Here is a 12,052-nt window from a genome sequence, read left to right on the forward strand (position 1 = left end):
GGACAAGTATGCTTTAAGTGTGTAGGTGTGATGCGTCTTCGACTTTTGGGCCATTTGGCCCTCTTTTTTCCTTTATTTGTGTCAGTTCAGGTCTGTCCGGGGGAAAAACGAAGTTGTGAAGGAAGGAAGGTCAGTAGAGCGGAAACGGAAGAAATGCGATCAGAATGGGCACTACCGAGCCCAGATTGCTAAGTCATGTTTACCAGCATGGAGCTTCGGCCAACAAGTACCTCTCCAATTCAACTTGGGGCATGGGAACCTGGAGCAACCACCTGGTATGAGCCACACCGATAAGAGCAGTCAGTCTGATCGTTACCAGAAGAAGCAGACAGCCAGAGCCATAAAAGGAAGGTCAATCTCGGAGATCTAATGGAACAAGCGAAAGGTTGAAGAAGAAACTGGAAGGATCGAAGGAATGGGAAAGGTTGACTAAGCTTGCAGCTGGACGCCATCTTCAATCAGGATCAATCAAAGATCGAACTAATTAAGGAAAGAAGATCCCGGTGAAGATTTGGAACCGGCGCAGCTAGGGTTAGGCCTCTACCATCCGGCAGTATAAAAGGCTAATGATGTGCAGCGTGAAGAAGTTCTTGGCACCCAAAAAACTCTTGTTTTTACTTTCAGTATTCAATTAAGTTCGCCGTGTGTGGCATCCAAAACAATTTACAATTCCGTATTTTCCCTTTTCCGTTGTGTTATTACTTTTGGACAAGTTCGAAGGCTTGAAGCCTAGGTACTATTTTATCTATTTCAGCATTTCATTTCGTTCTATCATGTGTTTAATTCCTTTTGCATTTATGAATTGTGTTATGTGTGAGTAATTCCCTTGGTGAGGTTTTAGGGGGTGGAAGTAATTGTTGTTAACATGTAAACATTCGTGAGGCACTTGTTCTTTCGGTTGAATCTCGTGGTTCCGGAAGGATCTGTTCGAAACCATGAGCAGTAGGGGCCTAACGGGTGATCTCCGTTCGGTAAAACGCTGTCCATGTCAAGCAAAGGCCAGGGTATACCAAGATACAACAATCGGTATGCCCAAGACCGAGTAGCTGAGCAGCGTCAACAAAAGGCGTTGCAGATCCGGAAGGTGGGGAAAGGATTGATGGGATACACTGTCCTTCCTCAGTCTTGGGCTTCTCTAGAGACTATCCATCAACTGTGACGAGGCATAAAGCCATGGTTATCAAACGAGGAAAGCAATCTCGGCGCCATAGCATGTCTATGACTGGTCGGCTGACAAAGCCGGAAATAGTTGAGTCCAGGAGGCATGTGTCACCAAAAGCGCAAAGTTGGGGACCTCGGGAGAGAAGGTTGGTGAGGGCCATACTTGGTGAGTAACGGGTATGGCTACTATCTAAGGAGGAGTGAAGCACTGCCTTGTGACCGGGGATTGTGTGACCTTCGGACCAAGTGACCATAATGAGATCAACCATCCTATATGAGAAGTACAATTCCTTGAAACGCCCCAATGTCTTTGGGCCACGCCTTGGAATTGTATGGATCATAGATGGATCATCAGTGTGCCCATGACCGAAACGAATGTTAACAACAGTTATGACCTAACCGAATAACCTCACCCCTTTGTTATTATTGATCTTGTTTATTTCTTGTGCAGCGTATACAGATTGAGAATTGTGACACCTCAGTTTGTCGTAGGAGAACAAAGTGGTTCCTCACTCCCTGTGGGATTCGACCCTACGCTTGCCATTAAGACTAAGTTCTTGTTGTGAGAAGTAGGAGCGTGTATTGTCTGTACTGGGCATACACAGGTATTTTGTCCGCACCGCACGGCGGGTGCGTGTCAAAGATCTTCCTTGAGAGACGACATTGGGTTAGCTTATCACTGCTAGGATGTCCTTGTTCTATTTCAAGTCAATCTAGAGGTGTTTCTAGTTGAGTCAAATTTTGGTTCCGTTGCCGGGGATCGAACCCGGGTCACCCGCGTGACAGGCGGGAATACTTACCACTATACTATTTAGATTTTATTTATTTATTTCTATTTTAGTATTTTCATATTTTCCCCATAAATTTCATTTTTGTTGAGTTTCATTGCAGGTTGAATTTTAGGAGAATTCTCGCCGATCCCTTGGGAGACGATCTTGCTTACTGCTGTCTGCGCAGTGTGGGCATACCGGCTGATCGCCGGATATTTTTGGTGTAAAACGACACACCAAATTTTGGTGCCGTTGCCGGGGATCGGTTTTTAAGCAGTAATTTTCCTATTTTTCAATTTGTTTTATTTTTCTTTATTTATTTTTGTTTGTTATTGATCTTAAGCTGAAGTTGAGATGTCTGAAGATGGAGACGATGACCGTGATGATATTTTGCCACCACCACCATTGATAAGTGAGTTGAGTCGCCACAGGAGAAATCATCCTCTATGCATTGTGTTGCCCACGATTAATCAAAATGCTGAAATCAAGCCTGACTTCATTCAAGTTCTTCCAAAATTCAGCGACTCGCTTGGAGAGAGTGCACATAAACATCTTGATGAATTTGATTTAGTTTGCACTACTTTGCGCCCTCAAGGTTTTACTGAAGATCATTTAAGATTACTAACTTTTCCTCATACATTGCAGGGTAGAGCTCGAGATTGGTAGTATGGGCACACAGATCACTCAACTCACCACTCAACTGAACAAGTTGCAAGCCAATCATGGAAAACTTCCATCTCAAAAAGTACATCCCAAGGAATATGTTCATGCTGTGAATTTCATGAGTGAGGAAGACTTCTTTGATCCAAAGCCCATGGAAGATGAAAAGGAGACGGAAGAGCAAGAAAGTGCTCAAAACGATGAAGTTGTCGAAGAGGCACAACAATATGAAAATCTCTCTTCTTCCGAGGTAAGTGTTGAATCTAAAAATAACATGACTAATTTTTTCGGAATTTTGAACAACTCTCTCTATACTATTACATGTCCACATAAGAACTCTGTCCATGTTACATCTACATCACCAATTTGTTCAAACCCCAATAAGCAAAAATTTGTTTCTTATGAGGATCATACACATGTGTGGCACCTTAGATTAGGCCATATCAATCTAAACAAGATCCAAAGACTCGTGTCGAATGGAATATTGAAAGATTTTCAAGTCGTTCCATTTAGAACCCGCGAATCCTGTATAAAAGGTAAGATGACGGCTAGGCCTTTTAAGGCAAAGGGGAATATGGCCTCAAATGTGTTAGAATTGATTCATTCTGACTTGTGTGGACCAATGTCCACAAAAGCTCGTGGAGGGTATGGGTATTTCATCACTTTCATTGACGATTACTCGAGATATGGATATATTTACCTGCTTCACCACAAGTCTGAATGCTTTGAGAAATTCAAAGAATTCAAGACAGAAGTGGAGAAGAAGTTGGGTAAGTGTATCAAGTTATTGCGGTCTGATCGCGGTGGCAAATACCTCAGGAACGAGTTCAAAAAATACTTGTCAGATTCTGGGATTACATCCCAATTGACTGCACCGGGTACTCCCCAACAGAATGGTGTAGCAGAAAGAAGAAATAGAACCGTTTTGGGGATATGCCTTGGAAACAGCGGCTTACTTGTTAAATCTAGTGCCATACAAATATGTGCCTAAGACTCCTTCCGGTTATAGACAGGGCGTAAGCCCAGTTTAAGCCATATAAAGGTATGGGGTTGTCCTGCATACGTGCTAGACAAGGAAGCAAGGAAATTGGAGCCTAGATGTGAAGTAATGTTGTTTGTAGGATATCCTAAGGGAACGAAAGGTGGTTGTTTTTATAATCCTAAGGATCAGAAAGTGGTTGTTAGCACCAATGCACGATTCTTGGAACAAGATTATGAAGACAAGCACAAGTCTAAGTCCGAGATTGTTCTTCAAGAAATAGATGACAATGGACAGGCGATTCCATTACCACAGCCAAGTGTGCAAGAGATTGCACCATATGACACTGCAAAAACTATTGTCCCAGCAGTACCACCACTGCTTCGTCGTAGTGGGAGGGTTGTTCATCAACCTGATAAATTCAAGTTCTTGGGAGAGTCTTCAGATCTTCTTCCTGTTAATGAAGAAAATGATATCGACCCAGATAACTTTAGACAAGCGATGCAAGACGCAGATGCTGATTCTTGGTACGATGCCATGGTTTCTGAAATAGAATCCATGACTGATATAGAGGTATACGAGAAAACTGTTTTACCAGATGGCTACTCGGCCATAGGTAACAGATGGGTATACAAGAGAAAGCGAGATTCGGATGGAAAAGTCGCGGCTTTTAAGGCTAGACTGGTGGCGAAAGGTTATACCCAGGAGCAGGGTATAGACTATGATGAAACCTTTTCACCAGTTGTCATGCTTAAGTCCATTTGAATACTCCTTGCCATAGCAGCCCACATGAACCTTGATGTGTGGCAAATGAATGTCAAAACCGCTTTCTTAAACGATTTCCTTGAAGAAGGAAGGGATATCTATATGCAGCAACCCGAAGGGTTTGTAAAGAAGGGCGAAGAACATCTCGTGTGGAAGCTAAAGAAGTCCATTTATGGACTTAAGCAAGCTTCTAGGTCATGGAACTTATGTTTTGACGAGGTTATTAAATCCTTTGGATTTACTCATTGTGAGAATGAGACTTGCGTGTACCGTTTAGATGACAATGGTGACGTGGTTTTCCTTGCACTTTATGTAGATGATATCCTCCTCATTGATACTGTGATTGCTCGTTTTAGCATGCAAACTGCCAAGAAAGGATTGCTACCTTTCAGACATGGCGTTCATCTGTCTAAGGATATGAGTCCTAAGACGCCTAGTGAGGTGGAGGAAATGATAAAGGTACCATATGCTTCCGCTGTAGGTAGCCTCATATATGCAATTCTTTGCACGAGACCTGATATTTGTTATGTCGTGCGCATAGTGATCACTATTTTTATAGCAACAATAACTGCAACTAAACAGTGTAATTATAGTACGTAAATAGCAAGCAGAGTATCGTATCCACAGAGACTGTAAAACGAAATTGCACTATCTATTTCCTAAACAAACTCTAACAGTAAACAGGTAAAACAATAATGAAGGAGATTTACGAACTAAAATTAATCAAATAAAAACTAAAGAGCATATAAATAACGATACTAACTCAAATGTAGGAAAACTCTGACCCTAGGGATGTACTTTTACTAATCAACTACATGCATTCAACTTATTGATTTTTTCAATAGGTTGTGCGGCGGAGGGCGGGCTGCCAAGAGAGGCGGCAGCGCCTAGGGTTTTCCAAACCCTAGGTGGCCGATTTTTTCAAACCCTAAGGGGCTCAAACCCTAGCTTTTCCAAAGACGGGCCGTATGAAGTTTTTCGAGCCAAGTTTATGTTTTTGGGTTTTCTTTTCTTTTTTTAATTTAATAGATTAGAAGTTGGGTTTCCACGAATGGGTCACGAAGAATTTTATTCTTTTAATTCTGTTATTTGCATGTCGTGGTGTTTATCCCTTATGCTTTTTGCATGCTGTTTTTGTCTCTGCTTGTTAATATGTGTTTATTAACTGCGCTTAGACAAGCATGCTAGGTTTATCGTTTTCTTAGGCATGTTTTAGAATTCTGTGAGCATGTTTTTACATGTTGCGTTTTAGATGAGCATGTTTAGGATTATGTGTTGAGCATGATCAAACCTTTTGAAAGAAAAAAGACTAAGCTTATAATTTTATAGATGATTTAAAATTATTTAGATTTCCACAAGCAGCCTCTAGACAAAGTGATTTACAATGTGAGTAAACGTCCACCCATCGTGGCTTACTTCATGTTTGTTCTTTCATAAGTTTGTCAGATGAGGTTTCTATAAAAATATTTAAATCCATTAAGGTAGTGGGAGTTTTTCACGAGTACTTTAGATCATGGATTTAAATAAGATAACTAAGAAATTAAATTGAATGCGGCATGGTCCGAGTGAGTATGTCAAAATTCGAGAATTTAATTTCAAAGTTAAATTGTGGTTATTTCTAATTAATTTTATTCTTAAAATTTTATAGACCTCCACATGCGGTCTCTAGACAAAGTGATTAGCGATGTGAGTAAACGTCCACCCATCGTGGCTTATTTCATTTTTGCTTTTCATAAGTTTGTCAGAAGAGGTTTCTATAAAAATATTTAAACCATTAAAGTAGTGGGAGTTATGCAGTAAACGTCCACCCATCGTGGCTTACTTGTATAATTTTCACAAGTACTTTGGAGAATGAAATTAAATAAGATAACCAAGAAAATTAAATAGAAAGCGGCATGGTCCGAGTGAGTATGCCAATTTCAAGAATTTAATTTTCAAGGTTAAAATGTGGTCATTGCTTAGATATCGTTTCAAGTACAATGTACAACACCCCAACGGAGTCCCTTCTTGAATATGATATGGTCTAGTTAAGGTGCCAACTATTAATTTCTTTTGTCAAAAGGTAAAATTGACATGGATGGAAATTAAATGACTAAGTAAATAGTCTGGTTGAGAAGTTTGTGTGTAAACGTCCACCCTTCGTGGCTTGCACATGGAACTCTTTGAGCAGTTGGAGGTTTCACTAATATTGTTTTTATCAAAAGGTTACAATATTATTGTTACAATTTTTTTTAATTAAATGCGATTTTATTGAAAAAGAAAAAAGAAAACCTAAGAAAAACCCTTGAAAGCACAAGAAAAGCAGACTAAGGGTCGGGCCTCGTTAAAACCATTCTACGGAAAACCCAGAGGGAAAAACCGTAGAATGGAAAAAGAGTACCCGTCTAAAAAACAGAAAAAGGTGGAAGAGAGCGGAGGGGTAAGTTTCCAGAACTCCGGCCTAACCATCGTCCCCAATCCAACCCGGCTCTCACCCCACAGAAACGGCAAAACAAAGGCAAGATGGCCGGTTATACGTCGTCGCCAAAAAGCCCAGAGAAGAGAACTATACGGCCGGTTAGACTCCGTCGCCGTTAGCTCAAACAAGAAAGACAAATAAAAGAAAAAGAAACACCGAGAAGAGGCAAGATGGCCGGTTATACACCGTCCCCAAAAAGCCCAAAGAAGAGAGCTAAACGACCGGCAAGACTCCGTCGCCGTTAGCTCAAACCAAACAAACGAACATAAGAAAGCAACACAGCCGGTGATACGCCGTCGCCGTGAGCTAACCTCAAAACCAAGACCCGAGTTGAGGTGATAAGCAAACGGCCGGTTATACTCCGTCGCCGAGCTTACCACCCACACAAGAACCGGAGGAAAAAGGCTAGTAGTTTCGGCCGGAATGACGCCGTCGCCAGAAACTACGCTGCCAAGAGGATCTCCAGCTGCGTCAACCACCCTGTGAGTAACAACCACGCAAGACCAGGAATTGGCACCGGAACTGTGAGCATGTACCGGCGAATCAACGAGCCAAACCGCAGCATCACTTGCCCACCAACTGCTCGACCAAACGCTGCAGAAGAAGAAAATCGAACAAACAAAAAAGCCCACCATGTGTTCGAACAAAGTACAAAGCCAACTTTGCTTCCCGAAAACCATGCAATACGAGAGAGTCTGCCAAGACAGGCTCACCCCCTGCAACACCTCCAAGAAGTTCGCTACACTCCAGCAGACGATCCCGGCATCAACGAGAGACACGAACAAAAGAGTGAACTGCCATATCTTGTCTTGCAGCATGTTTAATTTCTTCAATCTCATGTGGCCACCATCCCTCCTCCCGTGAAGGATTCGCCATTAAATCCGCCACCTGATTTCCTTCTCGATATATATGTGTGATGTACAGTTGAAACCCGGTCGGAGAGCTCAAAACGCCTGCCCAAGAAGCTTTAAACCGCCAAGGAACGTCCTCAGACCTCTTACGAAGCAGCCCAACAACATACGTGGAATCCGATTCAATCCAGAGATTGTTCCAGTTTCTCGCCCGTGCAATCCGGAAGGCAGTAATCACCGCCAGCAGCTCCGCTTCGAAAGCATATCCCATGCTATGTTTATAGTGAAAACATCCTCTAACCCATCCCCAATGGTCTCTAAACACACCACCATAACTTAAGGCCCCCGGGGCACCCAGAGCAGACCCGTCCGTGTTGACTTTCATCCAGGGTGCCGTTGGAGGCCACCAACTCACGGAAATAAAGGTCGGAGGCGGCGCAGCACGGCCTTTAATTCCAATATTTCGAAGAACCATATAGTCCTCCCAACTATTGTCCATATGACCAAGCTTCTTAAAGTTCATCTCCATCTCCATGAAAGCCACTCTCACCAAATGAAGAAGCCGTCTCTGACAAAACTTGTAGTTATCGAAAATGCACTTATTACGTTGATTCCAAATGGCCCATATCATAGCAATAATACCAGCCTTCCAGTACTTACTGACTTGAGTGCTCATCTTACGATCCCAAGCAAGAACCAAAAAACTATTAATGTCAGCAGAACTCAAAGCTTCCGGAAAACCAAACCAAATGCAGAAAGTATGCCAACTGGGTCGCACCGAATCACAGTTCCAGAAGATATGATCCGGCGTTTCAGCATCCCTTTGACAAAAAATGAACCAGTTCGGTATAATCAAGCCATGCTTAATTAGCCTATCGTACGTCGGCATTCTTCCATGAAGTAAACGCCAACAGACCAAGGATCGTCGGATAGGAATGAAGGTCTCCCAAATCCAAGTTCCCCAAGAAACCTTAGGAAATTTATGGCAATGATGCGAAAAGGCAAGGGCGGCGGTTACTTTGCCTTGCAAAGAAGGCTTCTAAAAACGCACATCCGAGTTGCCAATAGGCAGCAAAAGAATGTCACAAACCACCAACGGATACGAATTAACAAAATCCTGCGTGAAATGCCAGATGCCATCAAAAAAATAATCCGCCACCGTCTGGTTTAGAGAGTTTTTCATATAGAAAGGAACTCCACATTTATCCGCAAGACGATACCCAAGCCAGTCATCTAACCAGAAGAGAGTTGAGTCACCTTTGCCAATATAGCTGAACGAATCCCAGACGAGGTCGCCAACCTCTTCACGCAGCCCGCTCCAGATCGAAGAAGGAGCAACAGTTTTCACTTTGCAGAAAGAAGTGAGATATCCGCGTTTCATGATATCATAGCCAAAACTATTTCCATCAATCACCCTCCACGCCATTTTCATAAGAAAACTCTTGTTCATAGTCAGAAACGACCGAACTCCAAGACCTCCTTCAGCCTTTATAGCACAAACTCTATCCCAGCTAACCGAACACGAAGGTTGCTTACTAGTATCCCCATTCCAAAGAAAATTCCTACATTTTGTATCCAAATTTTTCAGAAGAGAACGGGGCCATCTAAACATCATCATAGAGTGTGTAAGAGAGCTACTAATCACCGAATTAATTAAGCACAATCTTCCTGCCATGGAAAGTTGAAGATCCTTCCATCGAGCAAATTTATTCACAATACGATCATGAATCGCCTGAAGATGAAAAGCTTTGGGCTTGCCACGAAACATCGGGACACCCAAATAGGTAAAGGGCAGATCGCTAGTGGAGAGCGCCAAAATACGCGTCACTTGTCTTTTAGTTCTCGCGGCAATGCGGTCAGAGAAAATGATCTGAGAGTTGGAAGGACTGAACACCTGACCAGAGATATCAGCATAAAAATTCAGAACTTTAAGCAGAGTTCGAACATTGGTTTTCGTGGCCTTGCAGAAAATCAGAATGTCATCTGCATAGAGAAGATGCGTCGGAAAGAACACGCCTCTATAGAATTGCATAGGAACGAGATGACCCGAGCGAACACAGTTGTGTAAAAGAGCACTAAGAGCATCTTCCGCGATTCCAAACAAGATAGGCGATAACGGATCTCCTTACCTCACACCTCTCGAACACCCAAAAAAACCGCGGAGTTCACCATTATACAGAATCGAGAGCCGGGCCGAAGAAAGAATAACCTCAATCCACTTAATAAACTGGCTGGTATAACCACAAACTTTGAGGACATTAAGAAGAAAATCCCACCGCAGAGTGTCAAACGCCTTAGAAATATCAACTTTGCACGCCATGTTTTGACCCCCGCTAGACCGCCTCAAACAGTTGATTCCCTCCGAACCAAGCATGATACAATCGTGTATCGATCTTCCGCTAATGAAACCGAATTGATTACTCGACATATGCTGAGCAGCGACAACACTCAGCCGCACCGCCAAAACTTTTGAAATTATCTTGAAGAAGAAATTCGAAAGCACTATTGGTCTAAGGTCAGCCACCGAAACAACAGAGTCCTTTTTAGGAATCAAAATGAGAGTGTTGGCGTTACATCCAAGAGGCAAATAAGATTTGACGAAGAAGGTAATGACCGCACGCCAAATATCTTTCTTGATGATGTCCCAGCAATGATGGAAAAATTTCCCAGAGAAGCCATCCGGCCCCGGCGAACTGTTAGAATCCATTTGAAAGACCGCAGCCGTGATCTCTTCTTCGTTAGGAATGGCGGACAACAAAGAGTTTTGTTGATCTGAGATAATCGGATCCAAAATAGCCTCAACCTCCACAATGTTTGCTTGAACATGCGAATTCTCGGTGAAAAGATTAGTGAAAAAATCCACAATGTGATTCCCAATTCTGTTCTGATCAACACACGTATCACCATCAATGGTCAGATGAGAAATGAAGTGAGGTTTTTTCTTGTACCTGAGCATGTTGTGGAAGAAATTAGAATTCCGATCCCCATCTTGCAGCCAAGTTGCACGGAAAGGATGTCATTAATGCTAGCTTGCGCCAATATCTCTTTGTCAAACAAGTCTTCAGTATAGCCCTCAACAGCAATTTTCTCTTGAATCTCCGACAGATCCTGCTGCTTCTCCATAATCATCAAATCCACATTGCCAAACGTGCTTTTATTCCAGTTCCGGATCTCCGTTCTTAATCTCTTAAGCTTGATCATAACCGTATAGATGGGACAAGAGTTATCCACCGGCGTCGACCAGGAAGCTTTAACCAAGTCTAAGAAGCCAGGATGTAAAGTCCACATGTTCAAAAAACGGAAAAACTTCCTGCTGGAAGGAAGAGTCGACTGACATCTCAACACCAGAGGAGAATGATCCGAAGTGTTCCTCGGAAGAATCTGCGAAAAGACCGTGTGCCAAGAGTTAGCAAAACTGTCCGAATAAAAGGCTCTGTCCAATTTGGATTCCACGTGCGAAGGCATGAAACGTCTCCCCGACCAAGTGTATTTCAGACCAATAACAGGAGACTCAATGCATCCCAACGCATTAATAAAAGCGCCAAATTCCTCACAAGAAGTGATATTGGGCCTACAGTTGCTGCTCCTTTCATGAGCACCCTTGACGGCATTAAAATCTCCCAAAACCACAAAATTGTTCACAGCATGATTCAGAATGTCAATCCAAAGCTCACGTCTTAACAAGTAAGTAGAAGCGCCATGAACAACAGCCACACGAAAGTTCTTGCTCTGCCAGTCACAGTCAACAATAACCACTTGATCAGAAGCAAAAATCAAATTCGTACGAACATCAGGTTGAGTAAAAATCCAAATGTTAGAACACATGTTAATACGAGAATTTTGAAAACAAGGAATCAAATTGAGCGATTTCCAGAAGCTACTAGGAGTCCTGTGAAAAGCAGACTTGGGTTCGATGATACCCAACAAAAGAGGAGAAAAGCAGACTTAGAACAAGTTTAGATTCATCCGTGACGCCGCGGATGTTCCAAACCAGAATATTCATAAAAAACCGACTAGTTTTTTGTGGCTAGGGATTCCTCCCTTTCCACTTCTTCCGCCCAGGTTTTAGCTGCCACCTTTGTCATAACTTTGGCACTTGATGATCCCTCATTGGTGATCACGAAATCACGGGGTGTTCCTCCGGCTGCCCAAGCTTTGTAGAGATGATCCTTTATAATCTCCATTGATTCCGCATTAGGTTCAGTTCTCATGTGAGGTGGTCTTCTGAGACGATATTTTATGTTATCCGTGGATTGATCTGGTTTACGTTCAACACGAGCTGATCCCGGAGGCCTGCCTATCTTCTTTGCTGTTTGCAAAGTCTCCTTATCCTTGTTTAAGCCCTCTGCATTCTTGTTTTGCACCAAGTTAGCAGTTCGATTGACCTTAATATTCAGTTCCTCTCGAT

The 12,052-nt window shown here is 42.6% G+C and overlaps 2 protein-coding genes across 2 annotated transcripts; both read right to left on the reverse strand.

The window, feature by feature from the left end:
• Positions 1–7,558: 7,558 nt before the first annotated feature.
• Positions 7,559–8,533, reverse strand: LOC131023020 (uncharacterized). The gene has a single exon (XM_057952556.1). The coding sequence runs from the start codon at positions 8,531–8,533 to the stop codon at positions 7,559–7,561; it is 975 nt and encodes a 324-aa protein (XP_057808539.1).
• Positions 8,534–8,683: 150 nt separating this feature from the next.
• Positions 8,684–11,469, reverse strand: LOC131023021 (uncharacterized). Its single transcript, XM_057952557.1, has 3 exons — positions 10,593–11,469; positions 9,774–10,461; positions 8,684–9,662 (listed from the first exon to the last, which is right to left on the reverse strand). The coding sequence occupies exons 1-3, from the start codon at positions 11,467–11,469 to the stop codon at positions 8,684–8,686; spliced, it is 2,544 nt and encodes an 847-aa protein (XP_057808540.1).
• Positions 11,470–12,052: the final 583 nt, after the last annotated feature.

This window comes from Salvia miltiorrhiza, chromosome 4 (genome assembly GCF_028751815.1).
Source record: "Salvia miltiorrhiza cultivar Shanhuang (shh) chromosome 4, IMPLAD_Smil_shh, whole genome shotgun sequence".
NCBI lineage: Eukaryota > Viridiplantae > Streptophyta > Magnoliopsida > Lamiales > Lamiaceae > Salvia > Salvia miltiorrhiza.